Source organism: Callorhinchus milii, unplaced genomic scaffold (genome assembly GCF_018977255.1).
Source record: "Callorhinchus milii isolate IMCB2004 unplaced genomic scaffold, IMCB_Cmil_1.0 Scaffold2, whole genome shotgun sequence".
Lineage (NCBI taxonomy): Eukaryota > Metazoa > Chordata > Chondrichthyes > Chimaeriformes > Callorhinchidae > Callorhinchus > Callorhinchus milii.
Genome location: NW_024704743.1, coordinates 89,216,743 through 89,243,078, shown reverse-complemented (window position 1 = coordinate 89,243,078; position 26,336 = coordinate 89,216,743). Strand labels below are relative to the sequence as shown.

The 26,336-nt window shown below is 44.2% G+C and overlaps 1 protein-coding gene across 1 annotated transcript in view; it reads right to left on the bottom strand.

Annotated features, from left to right (window-relative positions):
• The window catches only part of LOC103184936 (matrix metalloproteinase-16), a 135,896-nt gene extending 109,737 nt beyond the window's left edge, over nucleotides 1-26,159 (bottom strand). The window contains exon 1 of the mRNA XM_007903198.2: nucleotides 25,847-26,159. Within this exon, the coding sequence (XP_007901389.1) occupies nucleotides 25,847-25,990 (144 nt within the window). The 5' untranslated portion in view covers nucleotides 25,991-26,159. The remainder of the gene's footprint in view (nucleotides 1-25,846) is intronic.
• Nucleotides 26,160-26,336: the final 177 nt, after the last annotated feature.

Here is a 26,336-nt window from a genome sequence, read left to right as displayed (position 1 = left end):
ATCTTTAATATCCACCTGAATAGGCAGATGGGACTTCCATTTAACATTTCAACCAAAAGACGGCACCTCCAATAATGCAGCGCACCCCCAGCACAGCATTGCAGTGTCTGCCTAGTTAGTGAGTTCAAAGTCTCCTATCCTTAAAAAACCCTCCTGGATCCATCTCTATTCATAATCTACTGCCCCATCTCCAACCTCCCTTTCCAAGGTCCTGGAACAAGTTGTTGCTTCCCAGCTTCGCTCCTTACTCTCTCGCCATTGCTTCATGAACCGCTCCGATCAGGTTTCCCTGCTGCCCACAGCACAGAAACAGCCCTGGTCAAAATGACAAATGATATTCTGTCTATCTGGGACCAGGGCTCCCTCTGCCTCCTCGTCCTCCTTGACCTCTCTGCTGCTTTCGACACCATTGACCACTCTATCCTCATCCGTGGAGTCCTGTAGCTCAGTGGTTAGAGCTCTCGCTTTGCAAGTGAGAGACCTGAGTTCAATTCCAGGTAGAGCGAAACCTTGGGCAAGTTTCCTTACTCCACACGCCTAATAATAATCCCTCCAAAACCAATAATAAATTGGTCATTTTCAATCTACGACTGTTTGTGGGACATTGCTGTGCGCAATTGGCTGCCGCGTTCGCCCACAAATATACAGTCAATTCACTTTACAGTGTGTTTTGTGAAGCGCTTTGGGACATCCTCCCGATGTGAAAAGCGCTATATCAAATGCAAGGATTATTATTATTATTATCCATTGCCTCTTCTCTCACCTCAACCTCCACGTGTCTGCCCTTGACTGGTTCAGATCATACCTCTCACACTGCTTCCACTTCATCTCCACAAATGGTTTGTCCTCCAGCCCCCGGACCGCCTCGTGCTGCGTTCCTCAGGGCTCTGTCTTGTTCCCTTCTTCTTCAATATCTATATGCTCCCTCTTGGTGACATCTGCAGACATGTGGGCAACTTCCACATGTATGCGAATGACACCCAACTATACCTTTCTGCCTCCACCCTTGATTCCAGGACCACTGCTGTGCTGACAGAATGACTGTCAAACATCAAGTCTTGGATGAGAGCTGACTTTTTTCAGTTGAACATCAACAAGACCGAGGCTCTCCTGATTGGCTTCCATCAGCGTCTCCACACCTCAAGCACTGACAGCATCACAATCCATGGATGCACACTCCACCTCACTGAGCCAGTCTGGAAACTTGGCGTCTTATTTGACCCTGAACTATCCTTTCTACCTCACATCTGTGCCATGACCCGCTCTGCCTTCCAACGTCCTCCGCAACGTCACCCAGCTCCGCCATTGTCTCACACCGCAGGCCAACGAACCCTCATATACACTTTCATTACATCGAGGCTTGCCTTTGCAAACTCCTTGCTTGTCGGCTCCCCAACTCCTCCCTCCATAGGCTGCAGGTCATCCAGAACTCCGCAGCCCGTGGTCTCTCCCGCACCAGGCTCGGTGACCCTATCATTCCCATCCTCGCCTGACTCCACTGCCTTCCCATCACACAGAGGATACAGTTCAAAATCCTGGTCCTCACCTTCAAAGCCCTCAATGCTCTTACTCCCCCTATCTCTGCGACCTCCTAAGCCCCTACCATCCTGCTCGCTCCCTCCGCTCAGCGGGCTCCGGCCTGCTTCACGTCCTCCGCCTCACTCGCCCCAGTATTGGCGGGCAGGCCTTCCGCAACTCTCCCCCACCCTCTGAAACTCCATCCCGCAGTCCCTCCGCCACGCCCCTTCCCTTGCCTCCTTCAAGACCCATCTCAAGATCCTCCTCTTCGACAGTGCTTTCGATCACCCTGTTTCCCCCCCCTACCCTCCACAAAATGTACTCTCTTGTTGTTTTGGGGGGAGACATTAGTACGTTTTGTCACAAAATTCCATTGAGGTAAGCATAGAATTGTACAGCACGGAAGGAGGCCATTCAGCCCATTGTATCTGTGCCGGCTCTTTGAAAAGAACTATCCAATTCAATCCACTACCCTGCTCTCTCCCCGTAGCCCTGCAAACTTGTCCTCCCCAATGTGGTAATGGGATTCAACATATTATATTGTTGCAATACGTGCTTGAAAACCTTTGGAAGATTGTATCCCTTTAAATGAAACTTCATCTAAGAAACCGACACTGGCTATGGATATTATTCAGAAAGCTGCAGAACACACATTAAAAAAACGACTGGATTGATCCATTGACTTGAACAGGGACCAATAAAAGAGCTACACTGTTATTGGAAGTATCTGTCCTGGCACTGAAATAAAATCAGTAATTATTTTTTTTGCTCGGTTTCAATACACTACAAAGAATTTGATTTTGTGGTTCATTTGTAAACAAACAAGATGAATTAAACTCTGCCTGCATTACCATTGATTTGGATTATTGTTGCTAATGTGCAGTTTTGTCAATGCATGCCATGTGTTTTTTGGAAAGCTTTTGGAATAGCATACTTGAAGATCAGATGAGGGCCACACAAAAGGTAAAGTGTTTTGTTACAGGAGAAGGAAACTGATATGGAGCACCCAGCCTCACTAGAATGACACAGAGATACATTAACGGTGGCTGGAGAAGGGGGGGAATGACTCAGACCAAACACTCCCACTGTAGGATCAAAGTGTATCAATCTGCATTAATGAGCGGGACTAACAAAGAACGAGATGAGAAATTAAATCAAGAAATAAAGACTTGAATTAATCTCCCCCTTCAAAAAAAATTGCATGAAAAGTGTGTCTAAATATGATTTTTGCCTTGTTTTGTCTACACATGTCAATATAAAGGACACCGTATATCTCCTGTGAATACAGTACACACAAGGGAATTACAGCTGACTTTGTGAATGGAAATAAAAAACATATTTTGCTTCAAGGTATTTAGCATTGTAGGCAGCTATTCATTTTTATTTTTTAAATTAACTATTTAATGGGTGAATGTTAGGCACTGAAATAGAAAAAAAAACTGTTAATGGGTGGCATTGATTGCTATTTGCATTTCCAGACATAAAAGACCATGTATTATAAGTTATTACAACAACAACAAGATTTCACTTATAGAGCGCCTTTCATGTCGGGAGGACGTCCCAAGGCGCTGGACAGTTGGGTCGGGATCCGAGCAGGGGGGAAATAGTCAGGGTGAGGGGAGGGAAGGGAAGGAGCGAGGAGGGGGAAGAGAGTCGAGAGGGGAGCTGAAGGCCCGGTCGAAGACAACCATAGATAGCCCAAACCATTCTCAAGACTGTCGATGGTTAAATTATAAGGATCTGAGAAAGGGATAGGGAATAAATAATTAGAAAACTCAGGGTAAAAGGGAGGTCAAAAATATCGCCAAAATATTGAAACACATGTAATTCAGGTTTAAAAGATTTCAGAGAACAGAAAGTCGATTTGGAAAAGGCACTGACAGAAACAACCACAATAAATGCTTGAAGGTTTGAATTGCTGAAAGCAATTCTATCTCCTTCTGCAGATAAACTCAGAATGGGAAAGAGTTAACCACAGTGACCGGTATTCCTGGGTTATGCAGTCTTCACTGAAATCTCTAGTAATCTTATACGAGCACTGCTCCACTGGTTTCTTTCAATTTAGCTCTCAGTGCAGTATATATGGGGCAGCATTTGACTTTTCTCTTACTGTGTGCCCCTAAGGACTGCAGTAGTATTGTTCTCCACTTACTGTGTGCCTAGTATGGTCATGCATTCAAGCTTTGTGGAAAGCCTATCAAAAAAGGTCAGAAAAATATATACAGTAGAATTGTGATGGTAATGGGTATTTTTTCATAATAACATTAAAGTGGCAAATGAATAGGGAAGTGAGAAAAGAGATTCTGTGCTCACCGTGAACTGTTTTGCTCACAGCGTCCAACAATTACTGCACTGGTAATGCTAGAAACAAATACCCACATCCAGATCGGAGCCAATAGGTCCGACTAAATAGATGAGATCGTTGAGAACTTGATACCAGTTAAATCTATCTGACGTCACTCTGGTGCTCACTCCAATTACTCATTGGGCTTCTGGTTCAATTTGTTTCTCCCACCATGGTTAAATAATTCAGTGAGGCTCAGTGTTGTGTACAGACTAAACAACAGGCCAATGCCAAGGTCGCTTTGAATAATAAAAGATGGATTCATACACAATTCTTCCACACCACAATAATCAAATGCACATTGAGCTAAGGTACTGAGGTACTAAAGTTAACTACTATACTTTCTATTGATGGCAATAAATTCTATGGAAGAAAAGTATTGTCAGAGGGGTGCACATACCCATGGCTTCAATCCCTGGGACTCGGTTAAATTAATTCGTTTTCACTTTCCTTTTATATTAACTGGCCAATATGTTCATCTATAAATACACAGTAAAAATTCTGTAAAATGTTTTGATATGTTTCAGTTGTATGATAATCAAATACAAGAAATATTACTTATAATTATTTACTTGCTCAAATAGAAATCTGTAGCTTAGAGTCCTGTGGCTCAGTGGTTAGAGCACTTGCCTTGCAAGCGAGAGACCTGGGTTTGATTCCTGGCAGGGCGAAATGCTGGGCAAGTTTCCTTACTCCACGTGTCTCTGTTTACTACTCTGTAAGTAGTAACCTGGTTGTTAATCGATTGGTGGATCACTTTTCAGGGGTAATAATTCATTCAAAAAATAATAATAAATTGGTCACTTAATCCACAACGGTTTGTGGGACACTGCTGTGCGTAATTGTCTTCTGCATTTCGCCCACAAAATATACAGTCAATTAATTTTACAGTATATTCTGTGAAGCGCTTTGAGATGTCTTGAAGACATGATAAGGAGCTTTAACTAATGCAAGGATTATTAATTATTATTATAGAAACATGATTTTCTCTTTTGAAAATATATTGTTTGAGGAATTCATCCCACTCAACAACAACAACAACAAGATTCCATTTATAAAGCGCCTTTCACGTCGGGAGGATGTCCCAAGGAGCTGTACAGTTGGGTCAGGACCCAAGCAAGGGGGAAATGGTCAGGGTGAGGGGAGAGAAGGGAGGGAGCGAGGAGGGGGTAGAGAGTCGAGAGGGGAGCTGAAGGCACGGTCAAAGAGAAAGGTCTTGAGATCGGCCTTGAAGGAGGAAAGGGAGGAAGCGGCGAAGGCACTGGGGGATGGAGTTCCAGAGCCTAGGGGCTGAGAGGCTAAAGGCCCGGCCACCGATGGTAGGGCGGTTGGGGCGGGGGATGTGGAGCAGACCGGAGCCAGAGGAACGGAGGGTACGGGCAGGTAGGTAGGGGGATAGTAGGTCTGTTAACTCTGTAAAACAAATCCCTGATGGGTAGCACGGTTATATCAGGACAATCAACTGGGAACTTTCCAGACAGTGCTCTCAATGGTTAAAGTCCAGTAGCACCCCAAAGCATAATCTGAGGTCTCTACACCTTGGCTTTCGCCATTTGCAACTAACATTTCCAGAATCAGGTAAGCAGGCTGCAACCCTCCAGTGAAAGTCTGCATTTCATTCCAGAAATTCCCATGCTTAGATGACATGTATAAGTATCCAAACCAGTATCTCATTCTGGTTTGGATACTCTTAAACATGACAATGGGTTTACACCAGTATCAGACACCAGGCTGACAAAAAAAAAAGTTATTTGAGAGGATGCTGCTAAATTTCACAACTGGATAGAGAAGGGGACTATATTTTCTAACTTGAAGCAATTGATATGTAATATGTACAGCAGGTGGTACATCCTTGAAACAGCGTATTGTTTCTAGTGAAGCCCATTCTTGTTGTCCACTGAGCCCGGATTAACCCTCAACCAGGGTCATATTACAAAATATAACTGGTTCAACTGGTCACTGTAAACAGAAGTGCACTGAAAAACCTGGTGGTCATAAGAAAAGTAACTGTCTGTACAGCTCCTGGAAGCATTGGAATGGAAAAAACTAACATTATCCAGTGTGTATCATAGTAAGTATCTCCATTTGGGATCATATGGCTGTAAAATATTTAACTCTGTAAGTTAAAACACTGTAATTAGACAAACTCCTGGAGCTTTTCTTTTGTGTTTTTTTATTTTAGTCTCGATTGAAGCACAGCTGCACTATACTCTCCCAGACACTGAGATCAATCTTATGTTGATTGATTAAAAAAACTAGTAGAAAGATTGCTATTCTTAGTGATCCACATTTCACTCATATTGCGGTTTGCCTTTCACATAATTATGCAGATAGAAAATCCCAGTAAACACACTACAAATACCTTGCTTCTGTAGTTTGCTCACAAAATCAGTTAGAATGAAAAAGGCACTTTAACTCATTTGATCTCATCTTTCAGAATATCCACCCTACTCTCCTCCCATCACAGCACCAAACATCCTGGCCTCTACCACCCTTTCTGGTGACCCAATCTGTTGTAAGATGTTGAAAACCCATTATAATTTTCTCTTAAAGTTTTAACTAATTTCAGGCCATATTAAACAAACCAATTCCATTAGCACACAACTTAATTTGAGCTCCGCAAGTGGGACGGGTGAAGGGAGAAATATTCCCTTTGCTTTATAGCAAACAGTAACTCTGTTTCCATGTCATCAAGAATGGCAACCATCCAACACCACCCAACCATTGCTGGTCGAGGTTTCTGACATTCTGCCCCCGCTCTCTGGAACTCCATCCAATTGTGTCCCCAGCTAAATATCTAAAACACTTTGATACCTCTTCCTGTCATGAAAGGTGCTTTATAAACACAAATTGTCTTGTATTATAAGAAGTTCCGACAACCAACTATGGGCTTTGAATCACAGGGATAAGAGAGTGTCTATCCTTCGAAGACTGCCTGAGTAACACCTCAGCCCTGAAGATAAGTCTTACCCTCCTTGATAAAAAGGACATTTTCACACATAGCATTCATTTTACCAACCACAAGAGAGGCAAGAAGGACCCATTACTATTCAACCCCAGAACATTCAAGCCTGATGTCAGGTGCTTAACTGGCTGAACTACATGCAAGTGCGGCATTCATTATTCAGAGACATTTCTGTAATGTTCAAGAACGTTAGAAAGGGTGAAAAATTGTGAAGTGTGACGTGATATGATAATCATTCCCATTATGGAAAATTGCAGTCAAAAGTGTGCTAAACCCCCGCCAAACACACACACACACACACACACACACATCTCAGCACAATGTTTGGGCCTAAAACTACCACTGGAGTTGTCAGCTACAGAACACGTACAGCTTCAGGTCAGTTGCTATCTGCTAAGCAGCACTTAAATGCCATAATCCATGGGGCGCACTCGGATGACAAATTAAATAATACTATAATTCAAATGGCACCTCGCTGGGTCAAGGCTAATAATGTAGTAGAATAGATTAAGGATACAGGTGTCATGTATTTTCCACCACCCACTATCTCCTCCGTGCGCTCCCTCAGGCCTCCTCAATCTTCACATCCAATGCCAAGTGCGAGAAGCTCATGGACTTCTTTTTATCCAAAATACATAACATCCACCAGGCAGCCTCATCCTCCTGCTTCTTGTCACCCACCATCACCCCCTCTCCGTCCCCATCATCAGCTCCTACCATGATCCCTACATTCCTTCCTCCCCATCTCTCCTTCCTCCCTCTCACCCACCATCACCTCAATGAAACCCACCACCTGCTGCCTCGAACCCCTCCCCATCAACTTGCTGGTCACCCAGCTAGTTGGGTGATCATCCCTCTTGGGGATGCCATCCGCAGACATGGGTACACTTCCACATGTATGCAGACGACACCCAACTCTATTTTTCCACCTCACATTGCGAACCCCAGTTTCCTGATGTTCAGTCAGCCTGCCTGTCAGACATCAGGAGCTGGATGAGCGTGAATTTCCTTCAGCTGAATATTGACAACAACAACAACAACAAGATTACATTTGTATCGCACCTTTCACGTCGGGAGAATGTCCCAAGGCGCTGAACAGTGTACAGCATTTCAGACCCGAGCTGGGGTCGGGGGGAGAAGGGAGGGGAGGAGAAAGGGGGAGGCCGATGGTCAAAGAGAAGGGTTTTGAGGTGGGACTTGAAGGAGGTTCAGGAGGGGGGCGAGGTGGAGTGATTGGGGGATGGAATTCCAGAGGCTGGGGGCAGAGTGGCTGAAGGCTCTCCCGCCAATGGTGGGGCGGGTGGGTCGGGGGACGTGGAGCAGGCCGGAGCCGGCTGAGGGGAGGGAGCAGGCGGGTTGATAGAGGGTTAGGGGTCGCAGAAGTAGGGTGGGGCGAGGCCATGGAGGGCTTTGTATGTGAGGACCAGGATCTTGAACTGGATCCTCTGAAGGATAGGGAGCCAATGGAGTCGGGCGAGAGTGGGGGAGATGGGGTCACAGAGTTTGGTGCGGGAGAGGATATGGGCTGCAGAGTTCTGGATTATCTGCAGCCTGTGGAGGGAAGAGTTGGGAAGGCCGACAAGCAGGGTGTTTGCATAGTCGAGCCTGGAGGTGATGAAGGCATGAACAAGAGTTTCAGCAGCCTGAGGGGTGAGGTAGTGGCGGAGTCGGGGGATGTTACGGAGGTGAGGGAAGGCAGAGCGGGTCATGGCTTGGATGTGAGGAAGAATACAGTTGATGGTCAAACAAGACACCTAGTTTCCTGACTGATGGAAACCATACTCTTTGGCTCTCGTCAATGTCTAAAGTCACATGAGTCTCACCTCCTCCACCTACCCGACCTCCCCCTAAAACTCTCCGAACCTGTACACAACCTAGGCGTCAGGTTTGACCCCCAATTATCCTTCCTCCCCCACATCCAGTCCCTCACCAGCACTTCTTACTTCCACCTCCGACGCATCGCCCGTCTCCGCCAATACCTCACTCCAAAAGCCGCTGAAACCTGTCCATGCCTTTGTCACCTCTCAACTGGACTATTCAAATGACCTCCTCGCCGGTCTCCCCTTCACTACCATTCACGAAATCCAGGTCATCCAAACCTCTGCTGCCCACATTCTTACCCGTACCAAACTCCGCTCCCCAATAACCCCAGTCCTTGCCAGACTGTACTGGCTGTCTGTCCCAGAGAGGATCGACTTCAAGATCCTCACTCTTGTCTTCAAATCCTTCCAATCCTCTGCACCGCCCTACCTCTATGACCTCCTCTCTCCTCACAACAGTGCCCGTTGCCTTCGCTCCACTGGGTCTGACCTCTTCCTTGTCCCCCGAATCCTCTGCTCCACCATCGGCGGCCGTGCCTTCAGCCACTATGCCCTGAGGCTCTGGAACTCCCTTCCTCACTCCCTTCGCCTCATCCCCTCTCTTCCTATTTTCAGGTCTTGGCTGAAGACTTTTCTTTTCGACCGCGTCTTTGGTCCCCTTCCCCCTCGCCCTGGCTTGGCCCCGGGATCCGTTACTGTGAAACGCTCTGAGATGCTGTCCGGCGTGGAGGACGCTATATAAATCCAAGTTCAATCAATCCACGATCGTTTGGGGTAAATGGGGTAAATTGTATGAGGATGACACCCAACTCTATCTCTCTACCTCCACCCTCAACTCTAGGACTGCTGGGGCCCTGACTGACTGCCTGCCCGACATCAAGTCCTGGATGAGGGATAACTTTTTCCAACTGAACGTCAGCAAAATCGAGGCCCTCCTGATTGGCTTGCGCCAGCACCTCCCCACCTTGGGCGCTGGCAGCATCAGCCTCCACGGCTGCACGTCCAACCTCACTAAGCCAGTCAGGAACCTGGGTGTCTTGTTTGACCCTGAACTGTCCTTTCTCCCCCACATCCGCACCATGACATGGCACTGCCTACCACCACCACATCAAGTCTCGATTATGGAAACTCTCTCCTCATCAGCCTTCCCAAGTCTTCCCTTCACAAGCTGCAGATCATCCAAAACTCTGCAGCTCGTGTACTCTCTCGCACCAAGCTCCATGACCCCATCACTCCCACCCTCGCCCGACTCCACTAGATCCCCATTCCGCAGAGGATCGAATTCAAGATCCTCATCCTCACTTTCAAGACCAATCTATGGCCTTGCCCCCTCCTACCTCTCTGATTTACTGACTCCCTACCAACCTGCCCACCCCTCCATCGGTGGCCGGGCTTTCAGCCTCTCTGCCCCCACACTCTGGAACTCCATCCCACAGTACCTTCACCTCGCTTCCTCCCTTGCCTCCTTCAAGGCCGTTCTCAAGACCCCCCTCTTCAATCATGCCTTCGGTCGCCCTTCCACCTCTGCCTTCCCTCACCCCTACCCCACCCCTCCCCCATGCTCGGGTCCTGACCCCTGACTGTCCAGTGCCTTGGGACATCCTCCCGACGTGAAAGGTGCTCTATAAATGTAATTTTATTGTTGTTGTTGTTTCTGGGACACTGCTGTGTGGAATTGGCTGCTGTATTTCGTCCACAAATATACAGTCATTTCACTTTACAGTATATTCTGTGAAGCGCTGTATGATGTCTGAAAGATGTGAAAAGCGCTATATCAAATACAAGGATTATTATTATTATAAGTTAAGAAATTTTAGATCAGAACTTTGAGATGGAGAAACACAAGTATGCACAGTACTACATAAAGTAACAAAGGTACATTTCCTTTTGGTCAGCCGGGTGTCCTACACATGCCTATTATCTTATTAATGAGTATCCAAATCAGACTGAACATCCCTAGGGTACTTGGATAGGGAGGTGTTAACCCGTATGGTGAAAGGGCAGCATGGAGTGCAGATATCAGGAACTTCTTGCAAATTGATGATCAGCACATCTCAGCATGAAATAATTCCCACCATCCTCCTGCCCACAGCCCAGATATCTCCACATAACCCACCTAGCAATGGTTCCACCAGTTGGATATGCAGACATTCAGCAATAGTGGCTTATCTCTCTGCATAACAAGCTGACCAAATGCATACACCAGGACCTCTGAATTTCCATCTTAACATCTGAAGGACAGCACCTCTGACAATATAGGTCTCCCCTAGCACAGCCTAGACTATGAGCGCAAAGTTCTGATGTGGGGTTTGAATCCACAACCTCTGACTGAAAAGGCAACCATTGCCAAGATCCATGAAGGTATATTACTTGAGTCATGAAAGAAAAACAGCAGTGCCCTCGTGCAACATTGCTATTACTTGAAGTTTAAAAAGGCCTCTGGAGCTCTGTGTGTGGTTATTATTAAATGAGAAAAAGTTATTGTCTCTGCTCAGCTCCAGAATCTCTAATCTTCTCTCTCAACTGTGCAATCTTTCTTGTTTTGATCAATGCTTTTGTGGCCATTATTGATTCTAAACATTCCCTTATCATTCCAAGCTCCAACCAAACCACCCATATCCTCTTTTACTTTAGCCCCCAACCTATTTTGAAACTAAAACTCACTGTGACATTTCCTATTCAAATTCATCTGTTTTAGTCCCTCAAGTTTGTGGAACCTCTTATTCCTTTCATTTACCCTTCTTCTTACAATCTACAGGCCTTTAAATTACTTGCTTGGTGTTACCTCTAACTAGCTTGATTTATCTAGTCCTTTCTCCTACTCTTTTCAACATTAATGATGGACTGAAACAAAGTCCTACATCTAGTTTCGTTCATACTAAAAATATTGTCAGAATTAAAGTCCTCAAAGTGACATTCACATTCAAAAATAAAAGGTTTGCTTCCAATTTGGATCCGATGAAGATAGAGGGGTGTGCAGACACGAAGCTAACTACCAAGTCAAAAGGGATGGAGATAATCAGCAAGTCAAATGTGAAGGAGATAACTACCAAGTCAAAAGGGAAGGAGGGACAGATTTTGTGGAATCCTCCATCAAATCATAGCTGTTCATAGCTATAAGAAAAGCCTTCACACTAACCAGGCACAGTGAGCTTCAATCGTCTTTTCAAAACAATGTACCTCATTTCTCCAGGTGACAAGAGCTCATACAGAATTTTCATTGTATCAGGATTAGTTAGGGGAAATTAGCTATCTTTCCCTACTCCATCTTTTGAAACAGTAGCTTCAGTTCTGTGGGCTCCTCCACCTACAATCCAAAATCTTGAAGCTGTCCTTGCATAGATCACCCAAGCTAATTGGACAAGTAAACTGGAAATGTGTACCTTTGCCTTATTGTGATAGGTTTAGATTTTAATGAAAATTTAGCCCATGCCTTATTATTAAATGGGGTATTTTATAATCTCTCCAAAACAAAACAATAATAAAATTGGTTATTTTCAATCTACGACTGTTTGTGGGACATTGCTGTGCGCAATTGGCTGCCGCGATCGCTCACAAATATACAGTCAATTCACTTTACAATATATTCTGTGGAGCACTTTGAGACGTCTAGAAGAAGTGAAAAGCGCTATATCAAATGCAAGGATTATTATTATTGTTATTATTTTCTCCTGAAGCACCGTTATGTTAAACTTGATCAATACAGTAATGAGGAGCATGATGTCTCATACCAAATCAAGATTTCAGCCATGGTTATGCTGCACTCTCTTACTTTAACTTGTTCTTTTTTAGGATTAAAGACTGGAACTCTTTACCTACCTCAGTCTTACCTTCATCCAGCAATCTACCATCATTTAAGGTTCAAGGTGGGATTCACCTAGCCACAACAAGTTGATTTATCCCATCCTTTGGTGTGAACGATTGTTTTAATTTCAAAACTGTGACTTGCATTAGGAGCAGTGCATTCATTTCATTTGGCAGCAATTACTTAAGCCATAATGGACATGCGGTGCATTACCTTGCCAAATTGAGGACAAGCAGAACAACTGAAGGACAAGACTAAAGGTCCAATTTGTCAATCATCTGTCTTATCCTCAGTTGGAAAGGACAGCACACTGAGTCAATTACTGTGAATTCAATCACACTCTTTGCATTTCAATTCCATTTTTGTTTAAGCTGTTAATCAAATAATGATCCATTCGTACAAGTCCCTCCACAACTAAAGGTGAACTCTTGTAATACATCATCACAGCTTTCTTTTTAGGAAATCCTCAGAGAACCTGAACTATTCACATTTGGAAATTGAAAATGCCCTTCAATCACGGGGTGAAATTTGCGATATTTGATAATTCAAATAACGTGCCAGGAAACAACATGAATTTCTTACTTAATTTAGCACCAGTGTAAACTCAGATGTCAATCATCACCAGCTTGCCCTGCTCCTACCACCATCTTGAATTTGGATTAAACCAATTTAAATTGGTTAGTTTCCTTTTGTGCAGTGTTGAATAAACGCTTTTAGGCCCAAATATGTTTCAAATGAGGGATTCTCTCAGATTCAATTATTATGCTGAGGACACAGTCCCTTCCACTATAGTAGCATCACAAATTTCACCCTAATATATCAGGATTCCGGGATTTGCTCATGCTCCACATGAAGGGCGCTATATAAATGCAAGTTGTTGTTGTTGTTGTTGATTCAGATGATATGTGATTGTAGTTCATTAAGAGCTTTATCCATATTGATGACTAATATCTGGATTCAGTCATATAAAACAAACTTACTTGATGACAGCCCAATATATTAAAACAGTAACGGAATATAGAGAATGATCTGCAACACCCACAAAATACCACAATAGTCTCAAACACAGACTGGGCTGTCTGACAATTCTCCAATAAAATCTGGCCACACAGAAAAATGCTTCAAACAATGTACATGTAAGATTCTTTTTTAAATTGAACATTTCTCAATCTATCAATGTATCTATGCATGAGTTACAAATGTGAATTATGGCTTTTTTTTGTTAGCCAGATGTCTGACATGTGCAGAAACCCATCACCATGCTTAAGAGTATCCAAACCAAGCTTAGATTTCCATGCATCCCATGTACACATAAAAATCCCAGGGATAGATTGTTGGAATGGAATGCATACTCTCTCCCCGAAGGAATGCATGCTACTTACCTAATTCTGGAAAGTATTAGGCGCAGGTTGGTGAGAGCCAAGGCTTGTGTGTTGAAATACTGCTGGAGCTTAACCAGCTAAAACCGCACAATTTGGCATTGATATTTCTGTCCAGCAAACTTTCCGGTTGCTTGTCCAGCTGGGACCACCCTACCCATTAGGGATTTGGCTTGCAGGGTTAACAGGTGCTGGGTAAATAACTCCCTGTCCCTGGGGACTGGTTTGCGCTTCCAGGTCCTGCCAATCAGCCAGGCTGGCTGTGCTGTCATCATCATAATAATAATAATCCTTGCATTTGATATAGCGCTTTTCAAGTCTTCTAGACGTCTCAAAGCGCTTCACAGAATATACTGTAAAGTGAATTGACTGTATATTTTTGTGGGCGAAACGCACCAGGCAATTGCGCACAGCAATGTCCCACAAACAGCCATGGATCAGTAACCAAATTATTATTGTTTTTTTTCTTGAGGGACTATTATCAGGTGTGTGGAGTAAGGAAACTTGCCCAAGATTGGTGGGAATCGAACCCAGGTCTCTCGCTTGCAAGGCGAGTGCTCTAACCACTGAGCTACAGGACTCCACACGATCAGCATTGCCCTGGAATACTGAGCCTGGCTCAGGGACTGGACTACTGAGACCACCACAAAGGGTTGGCTCGATTTCGACATTCCATTGCCAGCCATGTCACCTTGGAGCCAGTTCAGCTCCAAGGACACATGAATTATAGCATGGCAAATTCAAATTCGTTCGGCATCATCTTTGAGCAGTGTGAATTACAACTCTCTAACCTTTACAGTAATAATTTAACACTACAGAGGAGTTATGGATGTTAAGTATTAACTTCTTGCACTGTATATATAGAGCAGTGTCTAACTCCATACTGTCAATACCTTTCAGTTTGTTATTGATTACAACTAACTGTTACAAATTCGGATATTGGTCACAATAAAATATCCATTTAATATCAACTAGAATAAAACTACATTAAAAAAAAGCTTTTGAAGTCAACAGTAGAAACTACTATTTTTCTTACGGGGTAGTGTCCCAGAGTGCTTGCTTGACATAGGTGGATTCTGACCTCGAGCCAGGGGGTGAGGGAGAGGGAGGTGACCGTAAGCACGACCAAAAACAATCAATCAAGATATTCTACCATAATTATATTGAAATTAATGTACTTATTGGTATTCATCTTTAGCTAATGTAGAAGATTTAAAAACAATTCTTTACACATTTAGTGTATTTATCCAAATGGGGCCAGTGGAACTTTATTAATGGGTTTGATTTATCCCTGATAAGATCACAGTTCTCCTAAAAAGCTTTTTAGCTCGCAAGTCTATAATGATAATGCAATTTCATCCTTAACAACATAATTTCCCTCTGAAAATCAACTTATTGGGTTCTTGACTCTTTATGGATCATGGACTCTTGCTTTCGCATTGGCCTCCACTGCAAACAGTCCAAAGCCATTGCAGAAAGCACTTAAACAGGGAAGTCGGGATCAGCTTATGATATATGCCATGTCTTACACTGAAACCTGATACTTAAGGGACAGCAGTAGCATTTGTAGACAAAGCTTAAAATCACGTGTGTTTAGTCTAAACCACAAATACTTTGAAATAGGTACATTTTATATTTCTCTAGTTCTCTTATGCAATATTACTCATAAGAAATAAAAAAATATTTTGCTGAAGGGCTGTAAGAAAGGAAAGATTGGGCCATTTTGAAGGTGTAATAGCCTTTAATCATGTGCATTGAACTACAGTATCACACCATGAATGTGTTCTCAAGATAACTATGAGCTCTAATGTAATGCCATCTATCTGCTCAGTCTGTTTACATCTTGGTGCATGTGGAGCTGAAGCTTGCAGAACTGCCTCCGTCTGACACTTACCAGAACACTCAAGCTGTAAATTAACTTGATTTTATTTGCAGTAAAACATATTCCATCAAGTTACATCTAAACTTCAGCAGTGCTGAAGACAGACCAGCCAGCATGGTTTCATCGGCAGGTCTTGGGAGAGGCAGACCTGGATACTGGGGGCAGGGACTCTTCCTACTCAGCTACTGTAAACCTAGCAAGCCCAAACCGTAACAAGATGGTCCACGCTGGGCACACAGGGTGGGCTTTGCCATACAGTGATTTTAATGACAAACTACAACAACAACATTACATTTGTATAGCGCCTTTCACATCGGGAGGACGTCCCAATGCGCTGGACAGTGTACAGCATTTCAGACCCGAGCTGGGGTCAGGGCGGGAGAAGGGAGGGGAGGGAAGGGGGGTGACCGATGGCATGATCAAAGCGGAGGGTCTTGAGGTGGGATTTGAAGGAGGTTAAGGAGGGGGCGAGGCAGAGTGTTGAGGAATGGAATTCCAGAGGTTGGGGGCAGAGTGGCTGAAGGCTCTCTCTCCAATGGTGGGGCAGGTGGGTCGGGGGACGTGGAGCAGACCAGAGCCGGCTGAGCGGAGGGAGCGGGCGGTTTGGTAGGGGGTTAGGAGGTCACAGAGGTAGGGTGGGGCGAGGCCATGGAGGGCTTTGTATGTGAGGACCAAGATCTTGAACTGGATCCTCTGAAGGATAGGGAGCCAATGGAGTCGGGCGAGAGTGGGGGAGATGGGGTCACGGAGTTTGGTGCGGGAGAGGACATGGGCTGCAGAGTTCTGGATTATCTGCAGCCTGTGGAGGGAAGAGTTGGGAAGGCCGACAAGCAGGGTGTTTGCATAGTCGAGCCTGGAGGTGATGAAGGCATGAACAAGAGCTGAGGGGTGAGGTAGTGGCGGAGTCGGACATTGTTACGGAGGTGAGGGAAAGCAGAGCGGGTCATGGCTTGGATGTGGGGAAGAAGACAGTTGAGGGTCGAACAAGACACCGAGGTTCCTGACTGGCAGTGAGTTGTAGTGTGCAACCATGGAGGTTGATGCTGCCAGAGCCTGAGGTGCTGAGGCGCTGGTGCGAGCCAATCAGGAAGGCCTCAGCCTTGAAACTACGGTTAAGCTCCAGCAGTGCCCGAACGCACACTGTAGGATTCCCAAACCAATCTATGCCTAACACTTTCAGGATTTAGGAAAGCACCTTGAGGTATTCCATTCCAAAAAGTGGAAATGTCCATGTGAAGCTGATATATAAGAATTCTCAGTGTGGTTTATGTACTCTTAAGCAAGCTGACGGATTTCTACATGTGTCAGATACCTGCCTGACCAAAAAAAACTAAACATGAACAATGCTGAACCATGGATACAGTCAAAGTAATTCATTAGGCTATTGAGGGAGGGGGAGAAGTAAATGCTGAGACATGTGATTATTTAAGTTTCCTCTTTCTGTTAGCTGTCGGGTTTCATGAAGCTGGTCACTTATCAATGGATGTGAGCGCACAGCACGTACAGTGCTTCCCGTGATAAGAATTGTTAGTGGAGAAAAATATGGAAAAGTTCACATTGGGGCAGTGTTTTTTAAAAAAAATGAAGTTGGGAGGGAAAGATAAACAGTTGAGACACCCCAGAAGAAGCTCTACTTTGCATTCATTCCGTGCATGACCTACCTTGGGCCGTAAATCAAAAGACAAAATACTGCAGATGCTGGAAATCTGGAAACAAAAACAGAAGTCGCTGGGAACACTCAGCAGGTCAGGCAGCATCTACGCAGAAAGGAAAGTGAGTCAACGTTTCGAGTTCTGACGAAGGGTCGTGGACCCAAAACTTTGACTCACTTTCCTTTCTCCATAGATGATGCTGATCTGCTAAGTGTTCCCAGCGACTTCTGCCTTGGTAGTACTTGGTGCTGACCACCGATTGAATAAAATGGAAACATTTTCCACTGCTCAGCAGTGACCCCTCCCCCACGAGCACACATCCACCCAAAGTTTAGTGAAACATGTAGTGATACATGTGATGTTTAACTAGCCTATATAATACCCAGGTTCGGAAGTGAGCTCTCCAATTCCCGCAGGTTTCAGCACAATGATTTGGTCTGAAGTCAGTTTTTAAACCTTTTATAATAATAATAATAATCCTTGCATTTGATATAGCGCTTTAAACCTTTTAGCTGCTATCTTGGATTCCTACTTATTGGGAGCAGTTCCTGATTTATTTACAACAACAAAATTACATTTATAGAGCGCCTTTCACTTCAGGAGGATGTCCCAAGGTGCTGGACAGTCAGGGGTCAGGACCCGAGCATAGGGGAAGGGTGAAGTAGGGGTGAGGGAAGACAGAGAGGTGGGAGGGTGACTGAAGGCACGATTGAAAAGGAGGGTCTTGAGCCCAGCCTTGAAGGAGGCAAGGGAGGAAGCGAGGCGAAGGGACTGTGGGATGGAGGTCCAGAGTGTGGGGGCAGAGAGGCTGAAAGCCCGGCCACCGATGGTAGAGCGGGTCAGGCAGAAGACATGGAGCAGGCCGGAGCCTGTTGAACGGACGGAGCGGGCAAGTTGATAGGGAGTCAGCAGGTCAGAGAGGTAGGAGGGGGCAAGGCCATGGATGGCCTTGAAAGTGAGGATGAGGATCCTGAACTCGATCCTCTGAGGGATGGGGAGCCAGTGGAGTCAGGCGAGGGTGGGGGTGATGGGGTCGCGGGGCCTGATGCGCGGGAGTACATGAGCTGCAGAGTTTTGGATGATCTGCAGCTTGTGAAGGGAAGAGTTGGGAAGGCCGATGAGGAGGGAATTTCCATAATTGAGCCTTGATGTGACGAATACGTGGTTAAGGGATTCGGCAGCCTGAGGGGTGAGGCAGTGGCAGAGTTGCGGAGGTGGTGGTAGGCAGTGCCGGTCATGACGCAGATTTGGGGGAAAATGGACAGTTCAGGGTCAAACAAGACACCCAGGTTCCTGACTGGCTTTGTGAGGTTGAGTGTGCAACCTCTACCCTACCATTGAGCAAGTAATTGACAGTCACTTCACAGGACATCAAAAACTTGCATTTACATACGGCTCTTCACGTAGGATAATGACTCAGAGCGTTTAAAAAGATAGCTGGTATCCTCTTTGTTAGCAGCCCAGAATTGCTGTTCTTCACAGCTGGAAAATACACATTTAGCACTGAAATATTTAGGCTCAATCTTTATGTCAAAGTGAGAAGAGGTGAGGGAGCCGAAAACCTCAAACTGTTCATGGTTAAAAACAGGTTTCGGTCACATTTTTTTGTTGGTGTGATAATTAGCACTGATGATGATGATGATGATGACATTGATGTTACACTTTTCACTTTGTAGATGCAAAATATACACCAAATGGCTCTTTATAATCCACTGTACACACTCCTCTCCAATCATTCCCTTCTTACAAGGAATAATCGTTGGGATTATATTCACCAATTACATCCTCTCTTTCACACCAAAACTAAAGGTGATTTTTTTTCCCCCTGAAAATAATAAAAATGCTTCAATACCTTGAGTGGGAAAGAGTTACCATTCCATCTATGAGTATAATAATCAGGTACCGTATGTTCATGGATGAGCGCTTTCCAGAATAAATTATTTTCCTTGGCATTCTGCATTTTGGTACAGTGAAATTGCTACAAATCACACTCGCATTTCACCAGGGAATAACAGCTACAAGAATTTCTAACTGACTACAAGTCACTTGAGTAATCCTTAGGGTGATATTCTACCTCAATTGGCCAGAAAGCTAGTCTGTACTTTATATTTATGTCACTCAAGTACATTTGAGTCAGTTAAATAAGATTTTAAACCTGAGGGTACAACACAGCTTTAAGTGCCTTAACGTTATCAGTCAATCTGTGGGACAATCTAACATCACTGCCTCAACAAAACTCTGTGTCCAATTGATAGAAGGAACTGTTAAATAAAAATTGCACGGAAGCAATATAATACCAGTTCTATATAATGCATGCATGATATATCATCAGCAATTAGTAAGATAACAAATCAAAGAAGTCACTTCAGAAAAAAAGGGCAATAAAAGGTTTTACTATATCTTGATATTTTCAATGTCAGAACATTGATATTATAAATTAAGGCTGGTGAAAGTAGCACTTTGCAGAAAATGTGGAAATATTCTTATCACTATTAAGCTGATTAATATAGTTTCAGTTGTAACATTGCTCTACAAAGACTTGGAACTAATGATATTCTTCCAGAAAGATATAAGCTGTGCCAACTGAGAAACCTCTAATATTCCAATTTAATATTGAATAGGAATATATTTCTCAAACTGCAGTGTGGGAAAAGGATAATTTACGCAACTGTGAGAGTCAGCCTAACTCACTTTTGCTTCTGAGTCAGAAGATGATGGGTTCAAACCCCAAGTTGATTTTTAGAACTCACACCCTAGGCTGACATTCAAATACTCAAATATAGTGTCCGGGGAACAATACATTGTGGGAGTTGCTGTTCTTCATATGAGAGGTTAAAACCAAGATCTTGTCTGCATTTTCAGGTGGACCTAATATATTTTCTGTTTCAAAAGGGGGTTTCTCCCACTGTCCTGGCCAATAGATAAAATTGTTCATTCACTTCATAACTGTTTGTAAAACACTGCTGTGCACAAATTGGCTGCTGTGTTAGCCTATAAAATACACAGTCACACGTGACACAGTGTGAGATGTCCTCCTGACATGAAAAGCTATCAAATGCAAGGATTATTATTATCCAGTCTTTGTCCTAATCCCAATTATTCTAAAGGGAAACTTTTTTTTGTTGAAGCGACAATTAGCCCAGGTGATATTTATGATATTGAATGGTACATTGCACTTTACGAATATGCAATGAATGCTTTTTTATAATTCACAGTGTAAAATCCTTTCCAATCAATTTACTTCTTGCAGAAACAATGATTGGAATTATACTCTTCGATATACAAAATGTACAAAAAACATTTTGTTTGTTACTGACAAAAAGGTGGGTGTATAGTTTTTTTTATTTAATCACTGCTATGTGATCAGAAGGTTCCATTCTTGGTCAAATACGAGATCTATGCATCTAATATCCTCCAGTTATCACCAGTTAAGCTCAAATGAAGAAGGCCCTTCAGCCCCTTTGATATCAACCTTCCAGAACCCCCATCCACACTTTTCCAATTACAGCATCAAGCCATTTATTAAATGAATCCATTGCCCTAGCCTCAACACGCTTCTTGGAACTTATTCCAGTCATTAATTACCCTCTGGGTTAAGAAATATTTCCTGATGTCGGTCCTGAAACTGACCTTTGCAATTCGAGACCTGTGTCCTCTGTTCTCCTGGCATATCTCAAAATCTAAGATTTTAAATAAACCAAAAACTTTTAAAAAATCTTATCTATCTCTATAAGGTCCCATTTAGATGTATTTTTCATGACATGTATTTTTCCCCAGCTTGTCTTGTCTTTGCTCATAGCACATTATTGCTGCTCGCTTCTGCACTGACTCTAAAGCCTGGGAGCTCTCTTCTGTTATGGTGACTGGAACTATATATAGAGCTCTAGGAATTGCCAGATCAGAGAACTGTACAACTTTAGCATGACTTCTGGTGACCTGAACTCAACTGATTTGGCTATATAATCCAACATCCTGTTTGCCTTGTTTATTTGCTATCTCACACTATTTAGACATTGTGAGTGATGAGTCAATTAACGCCCTATATTTTTACAATATAGATAAGATTCATTTAAAAAATCTTTTGGATTCCCTCTTCCCTCTTGGTAGATTCTATCATATCCTCAGATTATGTGTATGCCTCCTATTTTTTACTTTCTATGTTCTGTACTTTGCATTTATCTGTATTGAGCTTCATTTGCCAGTCTGGAATAATTTGGGTATTCCATGTAAATACTGTATCAAGCTCTTGTTGTAAGACTATTGTTGCCACCTCTGATTCCACTGTTCTCCCCAACTTGGTATTAACTGCAAACCTAACCAACTTATACCAAGTCTGCAAATCCAATATATTATATGTATTGTTTCCCTGCAAAAAAATCAATGGTTTTCTACTGAAATGAAAAATTATGCCAAAAACTACATGGTGAAAATGTGATAGCCTATATTATATTCAATGTGATAATTGTTGTATTCACCCTGTTATGAAATATTGTATTTTTAATCCTTATTTAACAAAATATTTTGGCAGGACTTCCTGCACTGTGTTGTGTGGCACTTAGCCATACAGACCAGAAAGGCTTAAGGTTGAATTGCAATTCCCAGTGTTCCAGATGAAGACAAATCCAGTCGCAGCTGTTTGTCTTGCAATACTGACTGCCTAGGCTTCTATATGAACTTTTCTAAGGTATATGAGGAGAACTGATACTCGTGAAATGTTATCTCACCTTAAGGAACGGTGAAGTGGAATGAGAGAAAAGAAATCAATTGTCATACAAGTGCTAATTAGGTACAAATCAAACCAGTTTTGCATTCAACCTATTCTGTAACAAATTGTACCTGAACATTAGCACTCTATCCATTAGGGCCTTGGCATGCAGGATTAACCAGAGCGGAGTGGGAAGACTGATCTGCCCCTTCGAGTCCTGCTGCTGAAGCAGGCCGCTGGTCTGTCATCAACAGTGACAGTGCCCTGGAGGGCTGTGGACCTGCCTGGCTCAGAAACCAGTATTAGAAAATTGCCACAGATGATCGACTTGATTTCAACACTTCACTGCCAAGCGTATCACCTTGGAGGCAGCTTGGCTTACCTCTCCATCAAGGAAGATAGTCACTGGCTCATTATTTAACATCGGACAAGAGAAGGTTTCAGTGCTCTCTTGGTGGATGGCAGTTACCATGAACTCCCACCCTGTGAGCCTCCTGGTGATGTGCACAGCTCAGCATGAATGCGTGCGAGCAATGCCACCATCCTCCTGCCCACTGGCAGACACGCATCCCCACCCATTGAGTGATTGATTATTTTATCCATCAAGTACAGGGTTAGAAATAGCACCACCGGAGGGCAATGGTGCTGGGTGACAATGTTAGCACGCTATAGGAACACTATTCAGCAAATTGAAACATGTTGATCCCTTGTCTTTTGTCTTGTGAGTCCTCTCGCCCCCACCCCCACCCCATCACCTGAATCACACGCATGTACATCCTCACACAGTCAGAGAGAAAATTGTCCCTTAGGCTCCTGTCCTATTTTTGCCCATTTTCCTTCACGCACTGGACATAACAATAGCTGAAGTTTGCAAGTGTGCAGGAAAACAATATAAATATTCACCCCATGATTCCACTGTCCACCTGCTGCCTCTGAATAATAAAGCTGTAATCCTGAGTTGCTGAGAAATGTTGTGACAGAAAACTGCCAGAGATGATCGACTTGATTTCAACACTTCACTGCCAAGCGTATCACCTTGGAGGCAGCTTGGCTTACCTCTCCATCAAGGAAGATAGTCACTGGCTCATTATTTAACATCGGACAAGAGAAGATTTCAGTGCTCTCTTGGTGGATGGCAGTTACCATGAACTCCCACCCTGTGAGCCTCCTGGTGATCTGCACAGCTCAGCATGAATGTGTGCGAGCAACGTTACATCCTCTGCCCACTGGGGTAGTTATCGTCAGTGCTTACATTGCTAATAAAATCAATGCGTTTACCCAAACCCCAGAACTGTCAGTGAGTCAGTCGGGGCAGTGGAGAGGTCACCAATGGTACATCACTTAAATTGCACCCCAAGTACGATGTTGTTATCCTACTCAATTCTGAACCTAACCACAATAAACGACTAACCTCACTGCTCAAAACTTCTCCACTGCCCCTCCACCCCCAGGACTGTCCACATTATGACTTGTTAAACACCATTGAGTGTGAAGTTCAGATGTGACCCCCCACTCCATCCTGGTTTGAGGGCAGAAATTGTGTTTTTCCCAACACGATTTGAAATTCCATTTTAAAGGGTGGTGGTGGTGGTGTGTGTGTGTGTGTGTGTGTGGTGGGGGGGAGAGGGGGGCATCACTGGTTAGACATTATATGGTATTTGTCCTGTGGGCAGGTTACAAGTGCAATTGCAATTCAGGTCGATTGTATCTGCGATGTAAGTGATCCGATTATTGATAACAATAATAATAATAATTATAATAATCCTCGCAGTTGATATCGCGCCTTACCACAACGCATCTCGTGGGCGAAAGATAGTGGATAAGATTCACTTTGCAGCGGGGTCCGTTGCGATAACTTCTCCATCCGCGGTGCTCTCCTGGGGGGCAAGTCTGTGTGCAGAAGCGCCTCTCCTCGGATGGCCATCCCCAGGCTGGGGGGTGGTGGGGGGGGGGGGGGGGGTGCAGGCAGTTTGCACACTCCGGGAAGCAGTGGAGATGCTGTGGGAAGCGCTGCCAAGTCAGTCACTCCTCAGACTTGGCTTCTCCGGCTGCTCCAGCACAGCACACACTGATCCCCAAGTCGGCAATGCACATTGCAGTTGGACAGAGAATAACCACAGCACTGAATCGCATCTCATCGCCGGCTCTTATTTCACACCAATAATGCATGTCCACACCTATGTTAAGTAGGTGATGGGGGTGGATGCAACTTCCAATGCTGTGTGTGTGTGTGTGTTTGTGAGTAATCGCAATTGAGGAAAGGAACAATCCCTCTGAAATTCAGATTTGCCCGAACTCTTACATCTGCCATAAATTAATTTTTTTTTACAACCAAAATATATAAATAGCACAACACTGAATGCAAAGGAATGAACTCAACGTGACCCGTTACTTTTTTTGCCCCCCCCTATTTTGCCAAAGTTTGGAATAATACGTGCATAAAGCTGTTTAAGACCAAAACAACAAAAAAAAAAGAAATAAAAAACGCTCTGAGCAGAACGATTGCATCTCTCGGATTGATGTGAGCCGTCAGGGAGATTTTGGTCAACGTCCACTTTGGAGAGAGTTCACTCAGAGCTAATTCTCTACAGTTCAAAAGGTGCCTGAAAAAAAATCCTCTCTCTCTCCCTCTCTCCCTCTGTCTCTCTCTCTTTCTGTCTCTCTCCCTCTCTGTCTCTCTCTCTCTGTCTCTCTCTCTTTCTGTCTCTCTCCCTCTCTCCCTCTCTGTCTCTCTCTCTCTCCCTCTCTCCCTCTCTGTCTGTCTCTCTCCCTCTCTCTCTCTCCCTCTCTATCTCTCTGTCTGTCTCTCTCCCTCTCTGTCTCTCTCTCCCCCTCTGTCTCTCTCCCTCTCTATCTCTCTCCCTCTCTGTTTGTCTCTCTTTCTCTCTGTCTCTCTCCCTCTCTGTCTCTCCCCCTATCTCTCTCTCTCTCTCTCTCTCTCTGTCTCTCTCCCTCACTGTCTCTCCCTCTCTCCTGTTATTCCTTCACCAATTCCAAAGGGAAAAAGCGCAGGTCATGTCATGATAATACGGTAACTTCAGCGTTCGGGGTATAGTTGAATTAGCTTTATTCTTTGACTGGTCACTTCAAATTACCCGAGGAGGCTGGAGAAATGTCATACTCCATAATAACGACCACAATATAGTTGGCTCAATAGACAAGAGAGAAAGAGAGAGAGAGAGAAGAGAGAAAAAGGGGGGATTGGGTCTGGGTATAAAGATCCTTCAACAAAAAAAAGTAACCAGACTCCCAGCATAATTATTCCCATTTTGGGGTAATGAATAATAAACAGTGCCAAAAACCCATCTACCTACAGAGCTGCTCAACAGAGAGGCGCCCACACAGACCCCGGGAAGGTTCAACCCACTGAAAGGGAGAGATAATAACACATTACAGAACAACTTACACCACACACTTCGCCTTTCACTGTTGCAGGACCTCGCTGTCACCTTCCCTTCCACCCAGACAGTCACTGCAGAATTGCAATGCATTTGGAAAGCAACTGCTGTATTCCGAAAGAAAGCTTTCAGATCAAACAAGTCATCGGTGTTTTCTTACCATTCAGAGGATTGCAAAACACAGTGCTGAGCGACCATCAATTTTGAAAGCTTTATTTAATGTGTTTCGATTATGACTCGAATGGTCTAATGGGCTCTCGCAGTCCTGTGTTACACTACAGTGCTGGAGGACCAAAAGATCTCCTCCACTCGATACACGGTTCTGCAAACAGTGATAGCAGCAATGCACACACACAAAAAAAAGTCCTGCAAACTTACCTCCACATTGAAGGGATGTTCCTCTCCACATACAGAACAAATAATCCAAAACAAGGCTTGCCAATAAAACGCTCCGGAGTGTAGAGATGCAAGTTGTCTTCCTCTGTGCAATGTAGCTGAAGACTCAGTGAACCCGTTTGCCATCTTTCAGAGACAGTCCCTCATTTGCGTGGGAACTGCCTGCGCCTGGAGACAGAGCCCCGGTCGTTGTAGATGCGAGTGCGAGAGGAGGAGAGAGGAGGAGAGGAGAGGAGAGGAAAGATAGAGAGAGAGAGAGAGAGAGGAGCTGTAGGAAGCTCTGTGTGCTCTCTGTGCTGCAGATCTGTCCAGAGCTCCTGCGAGCCTGCGCACTGACTGACAGACTACCCCACTACCCTGTCACAGCCCTCCTCCCTCCCCCCCTCCCTCCCTCACTACTGTATTACACTGAAACCAGCGCAGGCACTCCTCGTTTATTATGCAGCCATCTACACTTATTTATTTATTTATT